At 42.2% G+C, this 15,175-nt stretch overlaps 1 protein-coding gene across 6 annotated transcripts in view; it reads left to right on the top strand.

Annotated features, from left to right (window-relative positions):
* PIWIL2 (piwi like RNA-mediated gene silencing 2) overlaps positions 1-13,765 on the top strand; it is a 37,691-nt gene extending 23,926 nt beyond the window's left edge. For 3 of the 6 annotated variants that reach the window (XM_087938643.1, XM_087938642.1, XM_026714919.2), the window contains exons 15-23: positions 1,050-1,163; positions 3,298-3,486; positions 4,375-4,476; positions 5,565-5,684; positions 7,741-7,829; positions 9,434-9,539; positions 10,748-11,001; positions 12,338-12,445; positions 13,254-13,765. In XM_087938643.1, coding sequence (XP_087794769.1) covers positions 1,050-1,163; positions 3,298-3,486; positions 4,375-4,476; positions 5,565-5,684; positions 7,741-7,829; positions 9,434-9,539; positions 10,748-11,001; positions 12,338-12,445; positions 13,254-13,410 — 1,239 coding nt within the window. In that variant the 3' untranslated portion in view covers positions 13,411-13,765. The remainder of the gene's footprint in view (positions 1-1,049; positions 1,164-3,297; positions 3,487-4,374; positions 4,477-5,564; positions 5,685-7,740; positions 7,830-9,433; positions 9,540-10,747; positions 11,002-12,337; positions 12,446-13,253) is intronic. The other 3 variants (XM_087938646.1, XM_087938645.1, XM_087938644.1) reach the window with 2 other exon arrangements.
* Positions 13,766-15,175: the final 1,410 nt, after the last annotated feature.

Here is a 15,175-nt window from a genome sequence, read left to right as displayed (position 1 = left end):
TACATCCTACCGGTTCCCCCTCTAGGGAACTGCACTTGATGGGCCCAAGGAGGTGAGTTTTTTCTACTGTGACACCCACATCCCTCCCCTGCCAAGATGAGGTAATCTCCATCCCTCCTTATTTTCTGAAAGTCCATGAAGATCTGGCTTTTGTCACTAAGCCTGGGTGTTTCCGGGACCGGTGAGATCTTGAAGTGGCTTCATTGCCCTTATTATTTCATTTTTAAAAATACGACAGTGTTTAATGCGTTTATTGTTTTCTGCTGGTTTTGCTGTACAATGCCCAGAATCGCTTCTTATGAGATGGAGGGGGGCATATCAACAAATTCTTGGTCTTGAAGTTCTGCCTTGTAGATATTGAAAATCGTAGCACCGCTTTTGCGGTTTTAAATCTGTGAAATAGCCACTCGTGTGAGGGGAGCTTCCCACACGTGTGCAAGCGCCCTCTGTTAGGGCACAAAGCTCCATTTGCACACATGGAGGGCATGTATGCCTGATGCACAAATGGAGCTGTGCGCACAACTGCTACACACACACACACACACACACACACACACACACACACAGTCCAATGGTGGGATTCAAATTTTTTTGCTACTGGTTCTGTGGGCATGGCTTGGTGGTGTGGCTTGGTGGACGTGGCAGGGGAAGGTTACTTCAAAATCCCCATTCCCTCCCCACCGCACAAACCTGCTTTCCAGCTCCATTCTCCTGTGCAGGGCCACCAAAGAAGACCCAGCCAATCAGCTGGGACTCAATGGGAGGCGGAGAATAGATGGGGGCAGGGCCAGTCAGAGGCGGTATTTGCTGGTTCTCTGAACTACTCAAAATTTTCGCTACCGGTTCTCCAGAACTGGTCAGAACCAGCTGAATACCACCTCTGACACAAACATGCACACATACACAGCCCTGGCCGCCAAGTTGGAAAGGTTGGAGTCCGTTACTTTAAGGCATATTTGGTGCTGAGCTCTGGACTTAAAATGGGCCAAAGTCTGTCCCTGGTTTAGCCCTGCATGCAGCCTTATTTTCTTGTGGTTTGCCTGTTTCAGACCACCGGGCGCATCCTTCCCATGGAAAGAATAAACCTGAAGAAAACCTCCTTCACTACCTCGGAAAGCCTAAACTGGACTAAAGAAATCAGCAGAGAAGCCTGCATCTCTGCAGTAAGCTTACTTTTGGGTGTGGGGCACTCTTCTGTGGGGTGTAACAATTGACTCAGCATTCCCTTCAATAGATACAGGTCATCCTCGACTTACAACCAGCTCATTTAGTGACTGTTCAAAATTGTCACTGCATTGAAAAACGTGACTTGAGACTGTTTTTCGCCCTTAGTGACCATTGCAGCATCCCAATGGTCACGTGATTAATATTCCGATGCTTGACAACCAACTCACCTTGATTGACGGTTGCAGTGTCCAGAAATCACGTGGTCCCCCTTTTGAGACCTCCTGACAAGCAAAGTCAATGGGGAAGCCAGATCCACTTAACAACCAGGTTACCAACTTAACAGTGATTCACTTAACAACTGTGGCAAGGCATGGCTGGGGAGAGGAGGAGCGGAGTAACCAAGCAACCGGCCAGCGCCTCTGTTGGTCAATGTGACTAATGACTTGAAGGAAGGGGGACCTTTCACTTTTTAATTAGGTGAAAACCGCAGGAACTTTCAGAGTCGGTTTTCACCCGTTGTGCCAATATGATGCATCCAATAAACTGTTCTTTGAGGAAAATCTGCCTGCCTCGGAGTTCTGCTTTCCATGGGTGCTTACTATGAACGTTGACATAAGGTCTTAAAATGGGGCAAAGGTCACTTAACAAATGTCTCATTTAGCAATAAAAATTTGGGGCTCAATTGTTTATTTATTTTATTTATTTGTTTGTCAAACATGTACAAGATAACGAGTATAGGTATGAACATAATCATGAACAAAGGGAGTAAATACAGATAAATGGGGACCATAAGACCGGGACGGTAGGCACGCTGGTGCGCTTATGCACGCCTCCTTTAGGGACCTTTTAGGAATGGGGTGAGGTCCATGCTAGACAGTTTGAGATTGAAGCTGCGAGGGGTTTGAGGCTGCAACAACGGAGTCGGGTAGGGCGTTCCAGGCGTTGACCACTCTGTTGATGAAATAGTATTTTCTGTAATTGAGTTTGGAGTTTACCTTGAGTTTGTTTCGGTTGTTTGCCCGTGTATTGCGGTTGAAGTCGTTGACAGGCAAGATGTTACAGCAGACAGTTTTGTGAATGATGCTTAGATCGGACCGCAGGCAGCGCAGTTCAAGATTGTCCAGGCCCAAAATTTGGAGCCTGGAAGCATAGGGAATACTATTGTGAGTAGAGGAGTGGAGTACTCTTCTTGAGAAATACCTCTGAACCCGTTCAGTCATGTTAATGTCCAATATACACTGCGGGTTACAGGCGGACAAGCTGTATTCGAGAATTGGTTTGGCAAAGGTTTTGTATGCCCTAATTAGCATTTCAATGGTACCGGAGAAGAAGCTTCGCAAAATAAGGTGAACAACTCTTAATGCCTTTTTGCAATGCTGTTAACGTGAGCTCTGGGGCTTGGATCGTTTGAGATGAGTACTCCGAGGTCCTTGACAGAGTGAGGGTCGCCTACGAGATCATTTCCACCCAACTTGTATTTGGCACTCTAATTTTTATTGCCAGTGTGTAGGACAGAGGATTTATTAGTTGAAATTTGGAGTTGCCAATTGCGCGACCATTCTGATACAGTCAAGGTTGCTTTGTAGGGCAGCAGCAATGTCGGTGGTGTATAATTTTACGTCAAATTATGGTCCTATAGTTGTGAAGATGTATGAACTAGGATTCTTTCTTGTCTTTGTTTCATTGAAATAAAAGAGGAGGAAGTTGACCAGTTTTGTATCAAATTTAATCTGAAATTGATCCAATGTGAAATCAAGATAGCGTTGCTTGGAATGCTGAAGTAGTATTAAGAAAGACATAATTGGATTTATGGTCTAGGAAACAGAAATGAAACAGGAGAATTACTTGCTGCCAGTCTAATCATTATTTTATTGCCCAGACCTCTTAAAGTTGTATACATAGAGATCACCAGATGGAAGACGCAAAAATAAAATAGACTACATTATTGATACAAGGAAATGGAAGCACTCCATTATTGCAGTATAGATGTATCAGGGACTAATTCTGGAACAAATAGTTGTGAGTCAAGGACTCTCTGTAGTAAAAATTATATTACTATCCTCAAATCCCTGGGAAGCAGGTGTCTATTGCAAGTGTCAAAAGTATGTTGACTTTTCTTTTATTTCTTAGATTCCAATTCATTTCTGGGCACTCTTTTACCCAAAGCAGACGATGGAGCAAGCACATGAACTAGTCAGCATGCTGCAAAAAATTTCAGGACCCCTTGAAATCCCGTTAGCTGCACCTATTTGGAAAGAATTGAAAGATGACCGAATAGAGACTTACGCCAGAGCTATCAAATCATTGCTAAGTAGTGAGGTGTGAGTTTATGGGTTTGTGATTTTACAATGGTGGTTTCTTGTTTGATTTTTTTTCTCTCTCCTCTTGCAGCTTTATCTTGCTTTCAGATAAAATATACTGAGATGCAGAATATTAAGACAGGAAGGGAGAAGGAAGAGGGGTGTATAGTTGGGATGGATAGAGCAAACATCTGGAATCTGATCTTGGTAAAACTTTCCTGGGAAGGAGATACTGAGCCTCAATAGTTTGCCTTCTAATGGATTCATATTTTGTTGAAATATGAACAAACATATACAGTGGTACCTTGGTACTCATCATTAATTGGTTCCGGGAGGTGCGATGAGTAACAAAAATGATGAGTACCAAACAGATATTTCTGTTATCTGAAATATAACAGAAGAAATAATGTAGCTAGTCACAAGGCAGTCAACATCGACAAGTTCTAGCTTGTGTGTTGAGTACTAAACAAACGATAAGTACGAGGACAAAATGTTCACGTCAAAATGTGTTGAGTATCAAATTCGATGAATTTCAAAGCAGTTGAGTACCAAGGTACCACTGTGGTTTGGCATTCAGGTTTGAAATATTTTTGCAATCATAAAGTAATGGCCGAGAGCCCATTTGGTGTGGTGGTTAAGGTGTTAGTCAGAAATCAGGAGGCTCGGAGAGTCTGGATTGGGAGATTTTGGGCTCTTAACCCAACCCTCTTATTAGAGTTCTTGTTGTGGGGAAATTGCAAGAAGGAAGCATTAGTTACACTGCCTTCAATTGCATAAAATAAAAGCAGGATGTAAATTAATAAAATGACATTAGTTCCACCTCCCAATACCCTAACTCATCATGGTATACTGGTATTTAATGATCTTATTGCAAATCGGTTACTTACTGTCCTTTCTCTTTATTAAGGGATCAATACAATTAGTCGTTTGTATTATCACAGGAACTAAAGACGATTTGTACAGGGCTATTAAAAGACTGTGCAATGTACAGAACCCAGTTCCTTCCCAGGTATGCCAAATAACTGTTTGTTCCTTGAGCCTGTAAAAATGCTTGAATGGACGTTGCTGATGATGATACTACTTGTTTGATCACCTGCGTTTTTAGGAAGAGCCTCTGATGTTTATACATGTGTCTATATACATAGTTGGTACCTGAGCTTTGAACAGTTTCGTGTTCTATTGATTTAGAGTTTTATGATGTTCAAATATTCATCAGTGTAACGAATATCAACAATATTTAGCTTTTAATTGTGAATTGAGAATTCAATCATTTAATGAATGGATCTTTAAAATCATATTTTTTTTAGAATGTAAAAATATGGGGGAAACTTGGTCAAAGCTGTGTTTTTAATAATTTAAAGGTAAAGGTTCCCCTCGCACATACGTCCTAGTAGTTTCCGGCTCTAGGGGCAGTGCTCATCTCCGTTACAAAGCAGAAGAGCCAGTGCTGTCCAAAGATGACATTATTAAATATTAAATAATATATTTAATAATAAGGTATATTAAATAAACATATTTAATAACTTAAGGGTTAATAAATATGTTTTGCTGAATGGAGGCTTAATTTTTTGTGAGGGAGAAACCAAACGGTGTTTAAGCACTAATAACCTCTTATTGCCTTGCAAATATATTAAAACTCACAGGTTAGAATTAGATGTGGAAAATATGGAATTTCAACCATTTTGACTTTTGAAAGGGCTATTTCTAACTTCATAAAAAATATTTCTGTGCCCTTCTGATTTTAGTGGAAGTGTTTCAAATTCAAAAGGGGGCTATTTTGAAGTTAGAACCCTTCTGATGAAGTCAGGAAAGCATGAGGGCAGGGGTGTCAAACTCACGTCATCACGGTGGCATAACGTGATGTATCGGGACTTTTTCCTCCTTCACTAAACTGGGCGTGGGCATGGCCAGTGGGTGAGGTATCTGGCCCGTGAGCCGGGAGTTTGACAGCCCTGCATTAGGGTACTCCTGGTGAAATTAAGCTCAAAGTAGAAGGGTTTGAAACATTTTATGCAATAACCAAACGGAGAATTGTTGAAAGATAAACATTTCTTTCTTGCCCGGGTATTTAGTAATACTAATTATTAATTGCTCCAGGTTATTAATGCTCGAACCATTACAACTCAATATGTTAAACTGAGAAGTATAGCCCAGAAGATTCTGTTGCAAATTAATTGTAAGTTAGGTGGAGAGCTGTGGAGTGTGGACATTCCATTGGTAAGTAATACTGACATTATTTCTCTTCAGTGAAGCTTAATTCAGTAAAAATAATAATTCTCTAAAGTAATGTTGCATATTTTATGTATGAGTACTTGTGTTCTTTAAATGGCACTATTAATATCCATCTTTTTCAGTTCCTTTCACTTGCCTGGACTCCCCCTTTCACTTAATTGTGACCTGCTGAAAGTTGGGAGCCTTGAAAAAAATATGTTACAATCTCAAGTGGAGAACAATGGTCAGGGTCATTTCTGTCCTCTTACATTTTGCATGGATAAGATGCTGTTTCAAAAAGAGAAAAGTGAAGATATACACAACAGCCCACTGAAGAACTCAGCTGATATGTTTAAGACACATTACTATCAACGTTAATCCTGTCATCCACTACTGCCAGTAATATTTGTAAGAATAATTACTTACGCATCAAGAGTGTGTAAGCCCAATGGCAACAATTGCCACATTTCTGATGTGAGCATCAGCCAGAAGCCCATAGTCCATTAGCCACTTATACAACATTTCCCAAATGATCAGATTCATTGCCCCTTTTTTGTAGAGTAGAAATACATTGTCTGTGGATTAAGCTAGGTTATAGAAAAGATTCGTAAGATTCCAGCTTCTGCACAAAACAGGGGAAGGCTTGGGTTGCTTCTTCTAATACAACGAACAGTATAAGAATGTGATGAAAAATTGGAACTGGGAATCTTTTCTGGGTTAAGCAATGCTGGTGCAGTGCTTACATTGCAGTATTGCAGGCTAACTGCCCGCTGCCAACAGTTCGATTCTCACCAGGCTCAAGGTTGACTCAGCCTTCCATCCTTCCAAGGTAAAATGAGGACCCAGATTGTTGTGGGCAAAATCCTGACTCTGTAAACCACTTAGAGAGGGCTGAAAAGCACTTGTGAAGCGGTATATACGTAAGTCTCAGGGCTATTGCTATTACAAAAGAGAGCTTTCTCTTGGAATGCTAACAGTAGAAATGTTACTATCTTCGGCAGTGTTTGCTTCCTGAAGTGCTTATACTTAACCAAGTGGATAACACATTAATGTGTTTGAGTAGAGAAAGTTATTTATCACGTTTAACAAAAACATAAAACATACCAGAAATTTCAGCTGGAAAAATACCTTGTCATAGTCCTTTTATGGAAGGTGATAACAAAGGGGAGGTGCACTCTTATTAAAGTCACCGGGAATCAAGATTAACTAGAATTATGGCTGAGCCATGGGAAACTCCCATGCAATAAAGACAAGTGCTCAGCATTGTGTTGAGATCAGAGGCTCAAAAGGAATGAAGTAGGGGAGAGAGATTGGTTAAAGTTAGGAGTGACGCGCCAGCTTGCTTGCTTACTGTTTTTCTCTGCTGCATTCTCAAGTTGGAGGCGCCAGAGGGAGCCACCTGCAAATTTAGGGAACTTTTAATGGGCAGAAATACCAATTTTGAGGAGGGAACTCACCAGACGTGGAGTGCTCAGAGCCCTGCCTGTAAGGCTTCTATACACTTTGTGGGTTTTTTTCAAGCACGCTTTGATGAAACGAGCCAGTTTAGTAGTTAAAATGTCTACAGAGATTCTCAATCATGCAGGTGCTTTTTCAAGAGGCAGTCGGACTTCTTTTGTTTTTTTTCCTTGAAAACGTTTCGCTTCTCATCCAAGAACTGAAGAAGCTTCTTGGATGAGAAGCAAAATGTTTTGAAGGAAGGGAGAAAAAAAAACCCAAAGTCCAGTCGCCTTTTGAAAAGGCACTTTTATGTTTAATAATTAAAACACCAGGCTTAGAGACCAGGAGACAGTGAGTTCTAGTCCTGCCTTAGGCACCAAAGCCAGCTGGGTGACTTTGGACAGGTCCCCCAGTCTCAGTCCAACTTACCTCACAAGGTTGTTGCTGTGGGGAGAGAAGGAGTGAGAGGTATGTCCACTGCCTTGAATTGTTTATGAAAAATAAGTGCAGGCATAAATAAAGCAAACAGGAAATCTTTAAGCACATCTGTCTGTCTGTCTAGCTGGATATCCCTTCTTGGCAGCTGTGCCTGTGGAGAATAACATCTTGTTCTTCCTTCCAGAAACAGCTGATGGTGATTGGCATAGATGTGTATCATGATCCCACCAGGGGGAAGCGCTCCATGTTGGGCTTTGTGGCAAGTACCAGTCCGTAAGTGTCCTCTTTAACAAAAAAAAAAACAACCCTTTTTGGCATTCAGATCTGAGGTCCTTGCTTAAGTTCATGCTGAATGGCTATGGAGATTCTCAGTCCTCCAAGTCATGGTTGTCCCAAAGGTGCTTTTTTTCAAGAGGCAACTGGACTTTCTGGGGTTTTTTTTTTTCTTTTGAAGACATTTTGCTGCTCATCTAAGAAACTCCTTCGACTCTGAAAGGCTGATTTCCAAATATTCGATGGTTCTGGTCTCGGGAATGGCGGGGGGAAAACACGCTGCTTATGATTTATGTATTCGGGTTTTTTTTTATCGAAAACAGTATCCTTGGCTGATTTGTGAGCTAAGCTTAATTCACAGGTTCACTTGCTCCGCCGCCTTCTCCACCCTTCTCCCTAGTGTGCCACCACCTGCCCATCCGCTGACTTCTAGAAAGAGAAGTCTTCCCTCAGTCTTCCCTCTCTCTTGTCTTGGGTATGGAACCAGTTTCAGCAGGTCTTAATCCTGATCGTTTCCCAGGAGCCACTGACTGCCATGGGGCTGGGGAGAATTTTCTTCTCTCTTTTCGATTTAATAAGAGGCCAGGTGGAAAAGGCAAAGCATCTGCAAAGTACTACAAGACAAAGAGCACAGTGAAAATTTGGGACGAACGTGAAATTAGAAGACCGGCAATTTAAGAAGACCAATAATGACAGGTAGAGCAGCCAGCCTTAGAACTGACAATGAAGATATTGAAATGGTGGATAATTTCTGCCTTTAAGGATCTACCGTCAACATCACAGGAGTAAGCAATCAGTTAAGGCAGTCTTGGAAAAGATACTCAGAGGCCATGATGTCTCCATACCTGTAAAGACCAGAGTCATGCAAGCCATGATATTTCCTTTGACACTCTAGGGAAATGAAAATTGGATTTTTAAAGAAGCAGGATAGCAGCAGTTTTGATGCTTTTGAAGTTTGATGTTGGGGGAAACGGCTGAGAATATCATGGTCAGCACAGAAAACAAACGGATGGACCATCGAACGAACCAGTAGAGTCAACAGAGTTCTCACTCCAGACACAAATGACCAAGCTCAAATTTATCCTACTGTGGACACATGATGTGAAGATCCAGCTCTCTGGAAAAGGCCCTGATGCTGGGAAATGTGGAAGGAAAGACAAGAAGAGGATGAGACCTTTTTGTTTCCTTATATTTCCTCTTCCATAACAATTAAAAGATATACAATATATTCCAATTGTGCCCTTATCCTGTCTAAAACAGCATACATTCTTGAGTAGGTTTATTCTCTTTTGCCTTCCACCAACGCTGTTGTTATAAAATCTCCCCATACTACATTATAATTGTTTACTTTAGTCATCCCTTTTTTAAAAATTTAATTTGTTAATTTATCGTTTGTTGTCATACTCCAAACTTCATTATACCACTCATTTCTTTGAATATCCCAATTTCGTCCCCAATATTTAGCCACCACTAATCTAATCTTTAAGCGTGGCAGTGTTAAAAGCATTCCAAGGCTATGATGGCGCTGAAAAGTTAACCGGTGAATCATGAGGCTTTATGTTTTGAATTAACATGATTAATATCATCTCCTTTTCTGCCACCAGAATTGTGACACAATGGTATTCCAAGGTTATATTCCAGACGCCTCATCAAGAAATAATAGACAGCCTAAAGGTCTGTTTAGTAGCTGCTTTGCAGAAATTCCACGAGGTGAGAAACAAACTATTATTTTCCAGTTCTCTGGAATTTATAGAGAAGCTTGTCCAGATTAACTGTTTTGCATATTTTTTGAGAAGGTACGTTTGTTTCATTGTGCTGTCTTTACTCTTAGTCCTCAACTTATGATGGCAATTAAGCCTAAAATTTCTGTTAAGTGAGACATTAGTTGAGTGGGTTTTGCCCCATTTGATGACTTTCCTTGCGACAGTTGTTAAGCGAACCGTTGCAGTTGATAAGTTAACAACCCGGTCATTAAGTGAGTGCAGCTTCCCCACTGACTTTGCTTGTCAGAAAGTCACAATGACCCTGGGACACAGGTGTTGGAAGAAATGTCCCTCTGGGTTCAGTTCCATGTGGGAAGAGAGACACTGGAAACATGCAAGCTGCTTGGAAAGATGGTTTAATGGTGGACAGCAGGACCTGGGTGAGAGAGAGTCTCCCATCCGAGTACCAACCAGGCCTGACACTGCTTAGCTTCCAAGATCAGACGGGATCGGGCGCGTTCAGGGTAGTATGGCGAGAGAGACAGAGAGAGAGAGAGACACCCTCTGTTGGGCTTTGAACCTGCTTCCTGTTCCTGTGCCAAGAAATGTATCCTGATTGGTTGTCAGACTCCCCTGGGGCCATGCAGGAGTAACTTTGCAGGTTGTCTTGAGTCCCAAGAAAGGTTGCAAAATGGGGAGAAAACTCGCTTAACAACCGTTTCATTTAGCAACAGAAATGTTGGACTCTGGGGTGAGATTCAACCGGTGTTACTTCTGGTTCGGTGACTGTGTTTTGCGCACACCTGCGTGCTTTGCACACACGTGTGCCTGATGCACCCTGCCCACGCACCTGACGTGCGCTGTACACACGTGTAACAAACCGTAAGCGCCGCTCAGACGGCTGAAAAGCGCAGCACGCAGCTGCGCAGCTTTTGAAAAGCCTGTTTTTTCCCGCTTTTTCAACCTCAGCTGTGCCGCGCAAAGCAGCTGAGGTTGAAAAAGCAGGAAATAAACGGACAGCCAAGAGCCTGGGGCCAAACCTATAGCATCCCACCCCTGGTTGGACTCCATTGTGGCTGAAAGTTGAGGACTCCCTGTAATTTAGATTCTTTTTTTCCCCCTGCCTTTTGCTACAGATCAGGCAGAAGGAAAGAGAACAAGAAATCGTTGTAATTGTGGGTCAAATCTGATTGTTGGATGTTTGTTCTCTCGAAGGTCAACCATCATCTCCCGGAGAAGATAGTGATTTATAGAGACGGCGTTTCGGATGGCCAGCTGAAAATAGTAGAAAGCTATGAAATCCCCCAGCTGGAGAAATGCTTTGAAGCTTTTAATAATTACAACCCTAAAATGGTGGTGTTTGTGGTTCAGAAACAGATCAGCACCAACATCTATTCATCAGCTGCTCAGCAGCTTTCATCCCCTCCTCCAGGGACGGTGTTGGACCATACAGCCACCTCTCGAGACTGGTGAGTGAAAAAGGTTTTCGCCCAGCACCCCGTCCCCCTCACCTCCTCCAGAGCTCCCGGGACCTTTTGGAAACCGCTGCTGGGAAGTGGGGAGTTTAAAGCCAACGGTGCTTTTGAGCTGAGAAACGAAACATCTTCAAGAAAAACCAGAAAGTCCAGTTGCCTATAGAAAAAGAAAGAAACAACAACCAAAAAAAAGCACTTTTGGGACAGTCATGATGCGGGTGACTATCTCCATAGACATTTAAAATCTTTGCATTTTTTCCTTTCTTCCGTGATTAAAAAAAAAATACTGTTTTTCTTCCTATAGAGACAGCTTTGCAGTTAATGCAAACACTGGAGGCTTTTAGCATGATATGCTTTGATATGCTATAGAATTTCCTGCTGGAGCAGGGGGTTGGACTAGAAGACCTCCAAGGTCCCTTCCAACTCTGTTACTCTGTTCAATGCGTCTCGAGGCATTTCCCCTCCAACTTAAAAATAGCTGATTTCCAGGTGATCAAAATCAACCATGGCCCCACAGTCCTTTTGTCAGCTTTATTTTATCTATAGTCTTTCCTATACCGTACATTAAACACACACCCACGTGGGAGGTTTCCAGAACCGAGACAGTCATCCATCAGTGTGATAGGTCAGGCTGCCTGCAAAACAGCTGGCTCCTGTTGGGCTGCCGTTGCCCTCGTCCCTAGTCAACACAGCGACTAGTGGCAATAAAAGCTGAACAGAAAGGCAGCTGGGGTATGTGTGCGTGTATTCAAGTGAGAGGGAAGGCGGCTTGTGTGCTTTTATAGAAATAAGCCAGAAGAAGCCTAAGGCAAAGAGTAAGATACTCTTCTACAGCAGTAGTAAAGAGTAGCAGCGGAAGAGCAGTAGTAAGAGCTGTAGCAGAACTAGGGAAGAGAGGAGAGAGGAGAAGAGAGGAGTAGTGAGCAATAAGAACTAGCCTTTCGGTGCTTAGGTGGGTGTTGTCTAGAGACCAGTATGGTTGTGGTGGTTCTCTTGGGTTTCGTATTCTGACAGTCCCCCCAGAGTTGAGTAAAATTGATGGCTGGTACTCAGTGGCGTGATCATTCTTCCTTCTCTCCCCACGTATGACATGGGAATCCCTGGCCCAGCATTAAAAATTATCCCAAACTATTGCAATCCCCGTCTGGATTGTTCAGAGCTGTTCCCATATCTTGGCTTTGCCAATTTAAATAGCAACCACGGGTATTTTCTTTTGTTCCAGGCCTCCATTTTGAAGGTGATAAAAGAATCGGACTTAATTCTTTCTCTGTGAATTGATAGAAGGTTCAACTCTGCTTTTTTTTTTCCCCTTTTGGTTCTTTCTTGTTAGGGTGGATTTTTATTTGATAGCCCACTACTCGCCACAAGGTTGCGGCATCCCTACTCACTACGTCTGTGTAAGGAATACAGCCAATCTCACTCCTGATCACATGCAGAGGTGAGTGTTATGCAGGTGAAAGTAGTTTGCTTTCTAATTGTACGGGAGGCGGAATATGAATCGAATGAAGATATAAACAAACCAGGAAGTGCTGAACACAGCAAAAGGATGTTGGAGGGAATTGTAATTATGAAAGTTAGGATTTTGTTTCATCGGTTTTTAAAATATTTTCTTGGAAAGTGGTGGGTATAGCTTTGCTTCTTACTCAGTACAGCAACCTGAATGAAAGGCGAGAGAAATTAGGACTTTCTTGCTTTAAAAAGCAATTGCCTGGGAGGTAATCCTCCACTCACATTATGCCTTTCTTTGCAAGATGATGGGATGGCCCAAAACTGTCTGCTAGTTGCCTAATTTCCTGGGGCTTCCATGCAGCTGTTTGGCCAAGACAGAGTTTTGCAGTTGATGCAAACACTGGAGGTTTTTAAGAAGAGATTAGACAACCATTTGTCTGAAATGCTATAGAGTTTCCTGCTTAAGCAGGGGGTTGGACTAGAAGACCTCCAAGGTCCCTTCCAACTCTCATTCTGTTAAATATTTTTCTTCTCAAGCTTGAAGCAGGGCGAAGGTGTTTATATATCTTTCTTTCTTTCTGGATGAAGTGAGGAGTTTCCGTTGCAAGAGGATAAAATAAACGAAGGGGAATCAATCGTTTTTCCCTTGCAGCATTTAAGAACCGATTCTGATTGGACTGTATTGGAGATCAGGGATTTTGTCAACCCGTAAGAGAAATACATTATGGATCCAGGTTTATAGAAGCAGGCATTCTAATCAGGAATTTCCTTCTCGCATTCCTGTTTTTTTTTAATAGGCTGACTTTCAAACTTTGCCACCTCTACTGGAACTGGCCAGGAACTATCCGGGTGCCTGCCCCGTGCAAATATGCGCATAAGGTGGCTTTTCATTCAGGGCACATTCTCCACCACGAGCCATCAAATGAGCTGTGCGAGACGCTCTTCTTCCTGTAGCTTCTGCGGTGGGCTGCCTTCAAAGAGAGAGCAGGAACTGAGAAAGAATTGTCCTGTTCCAGCACTTCCCAGTTTCAGATCACTCTCCCTCCTCCCCTTCAACTGGAGACTCTGTTTTATAATAATGTTTATTTGGTCAGTGACCAGAAAAAAAGTTTTTAAAAAATTACAACACCATAGTAAAATGGAAAAGGTGAAGCAAACACAGGTGCAAATGTGACTGCTCTAACAGTACATTAATTACTTGTACAAGTGTACCTCTATCGCAGGGCAGTAAAATAAATACCATCTATAAAAAAGCCAGTATGTGTTAAATCTAAAATGGTAAATAAAACAAAAATATTTCCATAAACCAGTTATGCCTTATTTTCATTGCAACAACACAGAATTTGGCTATTGCAGAGGTGACAACGGGTTTCCAATTTGTAGAACATGGTTCATACAGAAAGTGTCTGGTCTCCCTGGAAATTTTTGTTCTATTTTGTTAAATTTATTTGACACTCATCTTGTTTCAAAGTGACTGCGGGACTAAATTTACTTATTAAGGGCAGAATATATGCAGACGTGATGTCCCTTAGTTTATAATATATGAATATATGCAAAATGATTTTGATCTCTTTGTGGCCACATGCTCAGTTAATGGGATTTTGGAATATCTGTCTTGCAGCAGTGCTGATGGTCAGATGTTATGCCTGGCTTTGAAAAATGCCATCCACAGTTTGGGGAAAGTCAGATTTTGTAGATTTCTTGATGGTTCCCAAGTGCTCTTTTTTATTCCCAGGTTGGAATAGCCTGTTGACTTCTGTCTGAAATGCCATATCCCTTATCTTCACCATGGGCCCCCTTTTTAAATAGCTTTTGTGGCCAGGGACCCTCAAGATTTAAATTATAACATCTTTTTCAAGCCTTTGCGGAGCCTCTGTGATGACATCATGTCTCCCCAAGGGTCTGTGGACCATTGGTTAAGAACCACTACCATAATCTCTTTCAGCAATTGTTTTGCTTGGTCATGTCTTAAATTAAATAGATTAAATAGGTTCGAATCCCTAATGCCGCGTGACGGAGTGAGCTCCTGTTCCTTGTCCCAGCTTCTGCCAACTGAGCAGTTCGAAAGCACGTAAAAAGTACAAGTAGAAAAATAGGGACCCCTTGGGTGGGAAGGTAACAACAGTATTTCGTGCGCCTTCGGCGTTTAGTCCTGCCGGCCACATGACCACAGACGTCTTCGGACAGCGCTGGCTCTTCGGCTTTTGTAACGGAGATGAGCATCGCCTCCTAGAGCCGGAAACGACTAACACGTATGTGCAAGGGGAACCATTACCTTTATCTTAAATTAGGAGTGGAACAAAAAGCTCATATAATGCCAACTTCTGCTCTGAAGCTATGCTGGCTGAGAAATTCTGCGAATTGAAGTCCACAAGTCTTAAAGTTGCCAAGTTTGGAGACCTCTGACTTTAAGGGATGCAATCTGTCGAGTTACCTCTCACACTGAATAAGCACAGGTAGCCTTTGGTCAATAGGGAAATGTCTCAAGACTTTTCCCCCAATCCCTCACTTGGTATTAGGTCAAAAGCTGGCTTAAAAATCAGCAAAGGTTGGTAAAAGGGAGCCATAAGGAGGCACGGAAAAATTTTCCACCAAGTGGCGAAGAACCCAATAATGATCTAATATTGATTTTTGCTTTCTAAACCGCACCTGTTTTTCGGCAATGAAAAAATTCCATTTGGTGCCCAACCCGCTAATGTAAGGTATAAAATCTGCCATA

This window comes from Pseudonaja textilis, chromosome 9 (genome assembly GCF_049901715.1).
Source record: "Pseudonaja textilis isolate UNSWEBS1 chromosome 9, rPseTex1.2, whole genome shotgun sequence".
Lineage (NCBI taxonomy): Eukaryota > Metazoa > Chordata > Lepidosauria > Squamata > Elapidae > Pseudonaja > Pseudonaja textilis.
Note: the sequence above shows the minus strand (reverse complement) of the source record. Positions and strands in the feature narration are given on the sequence as shown.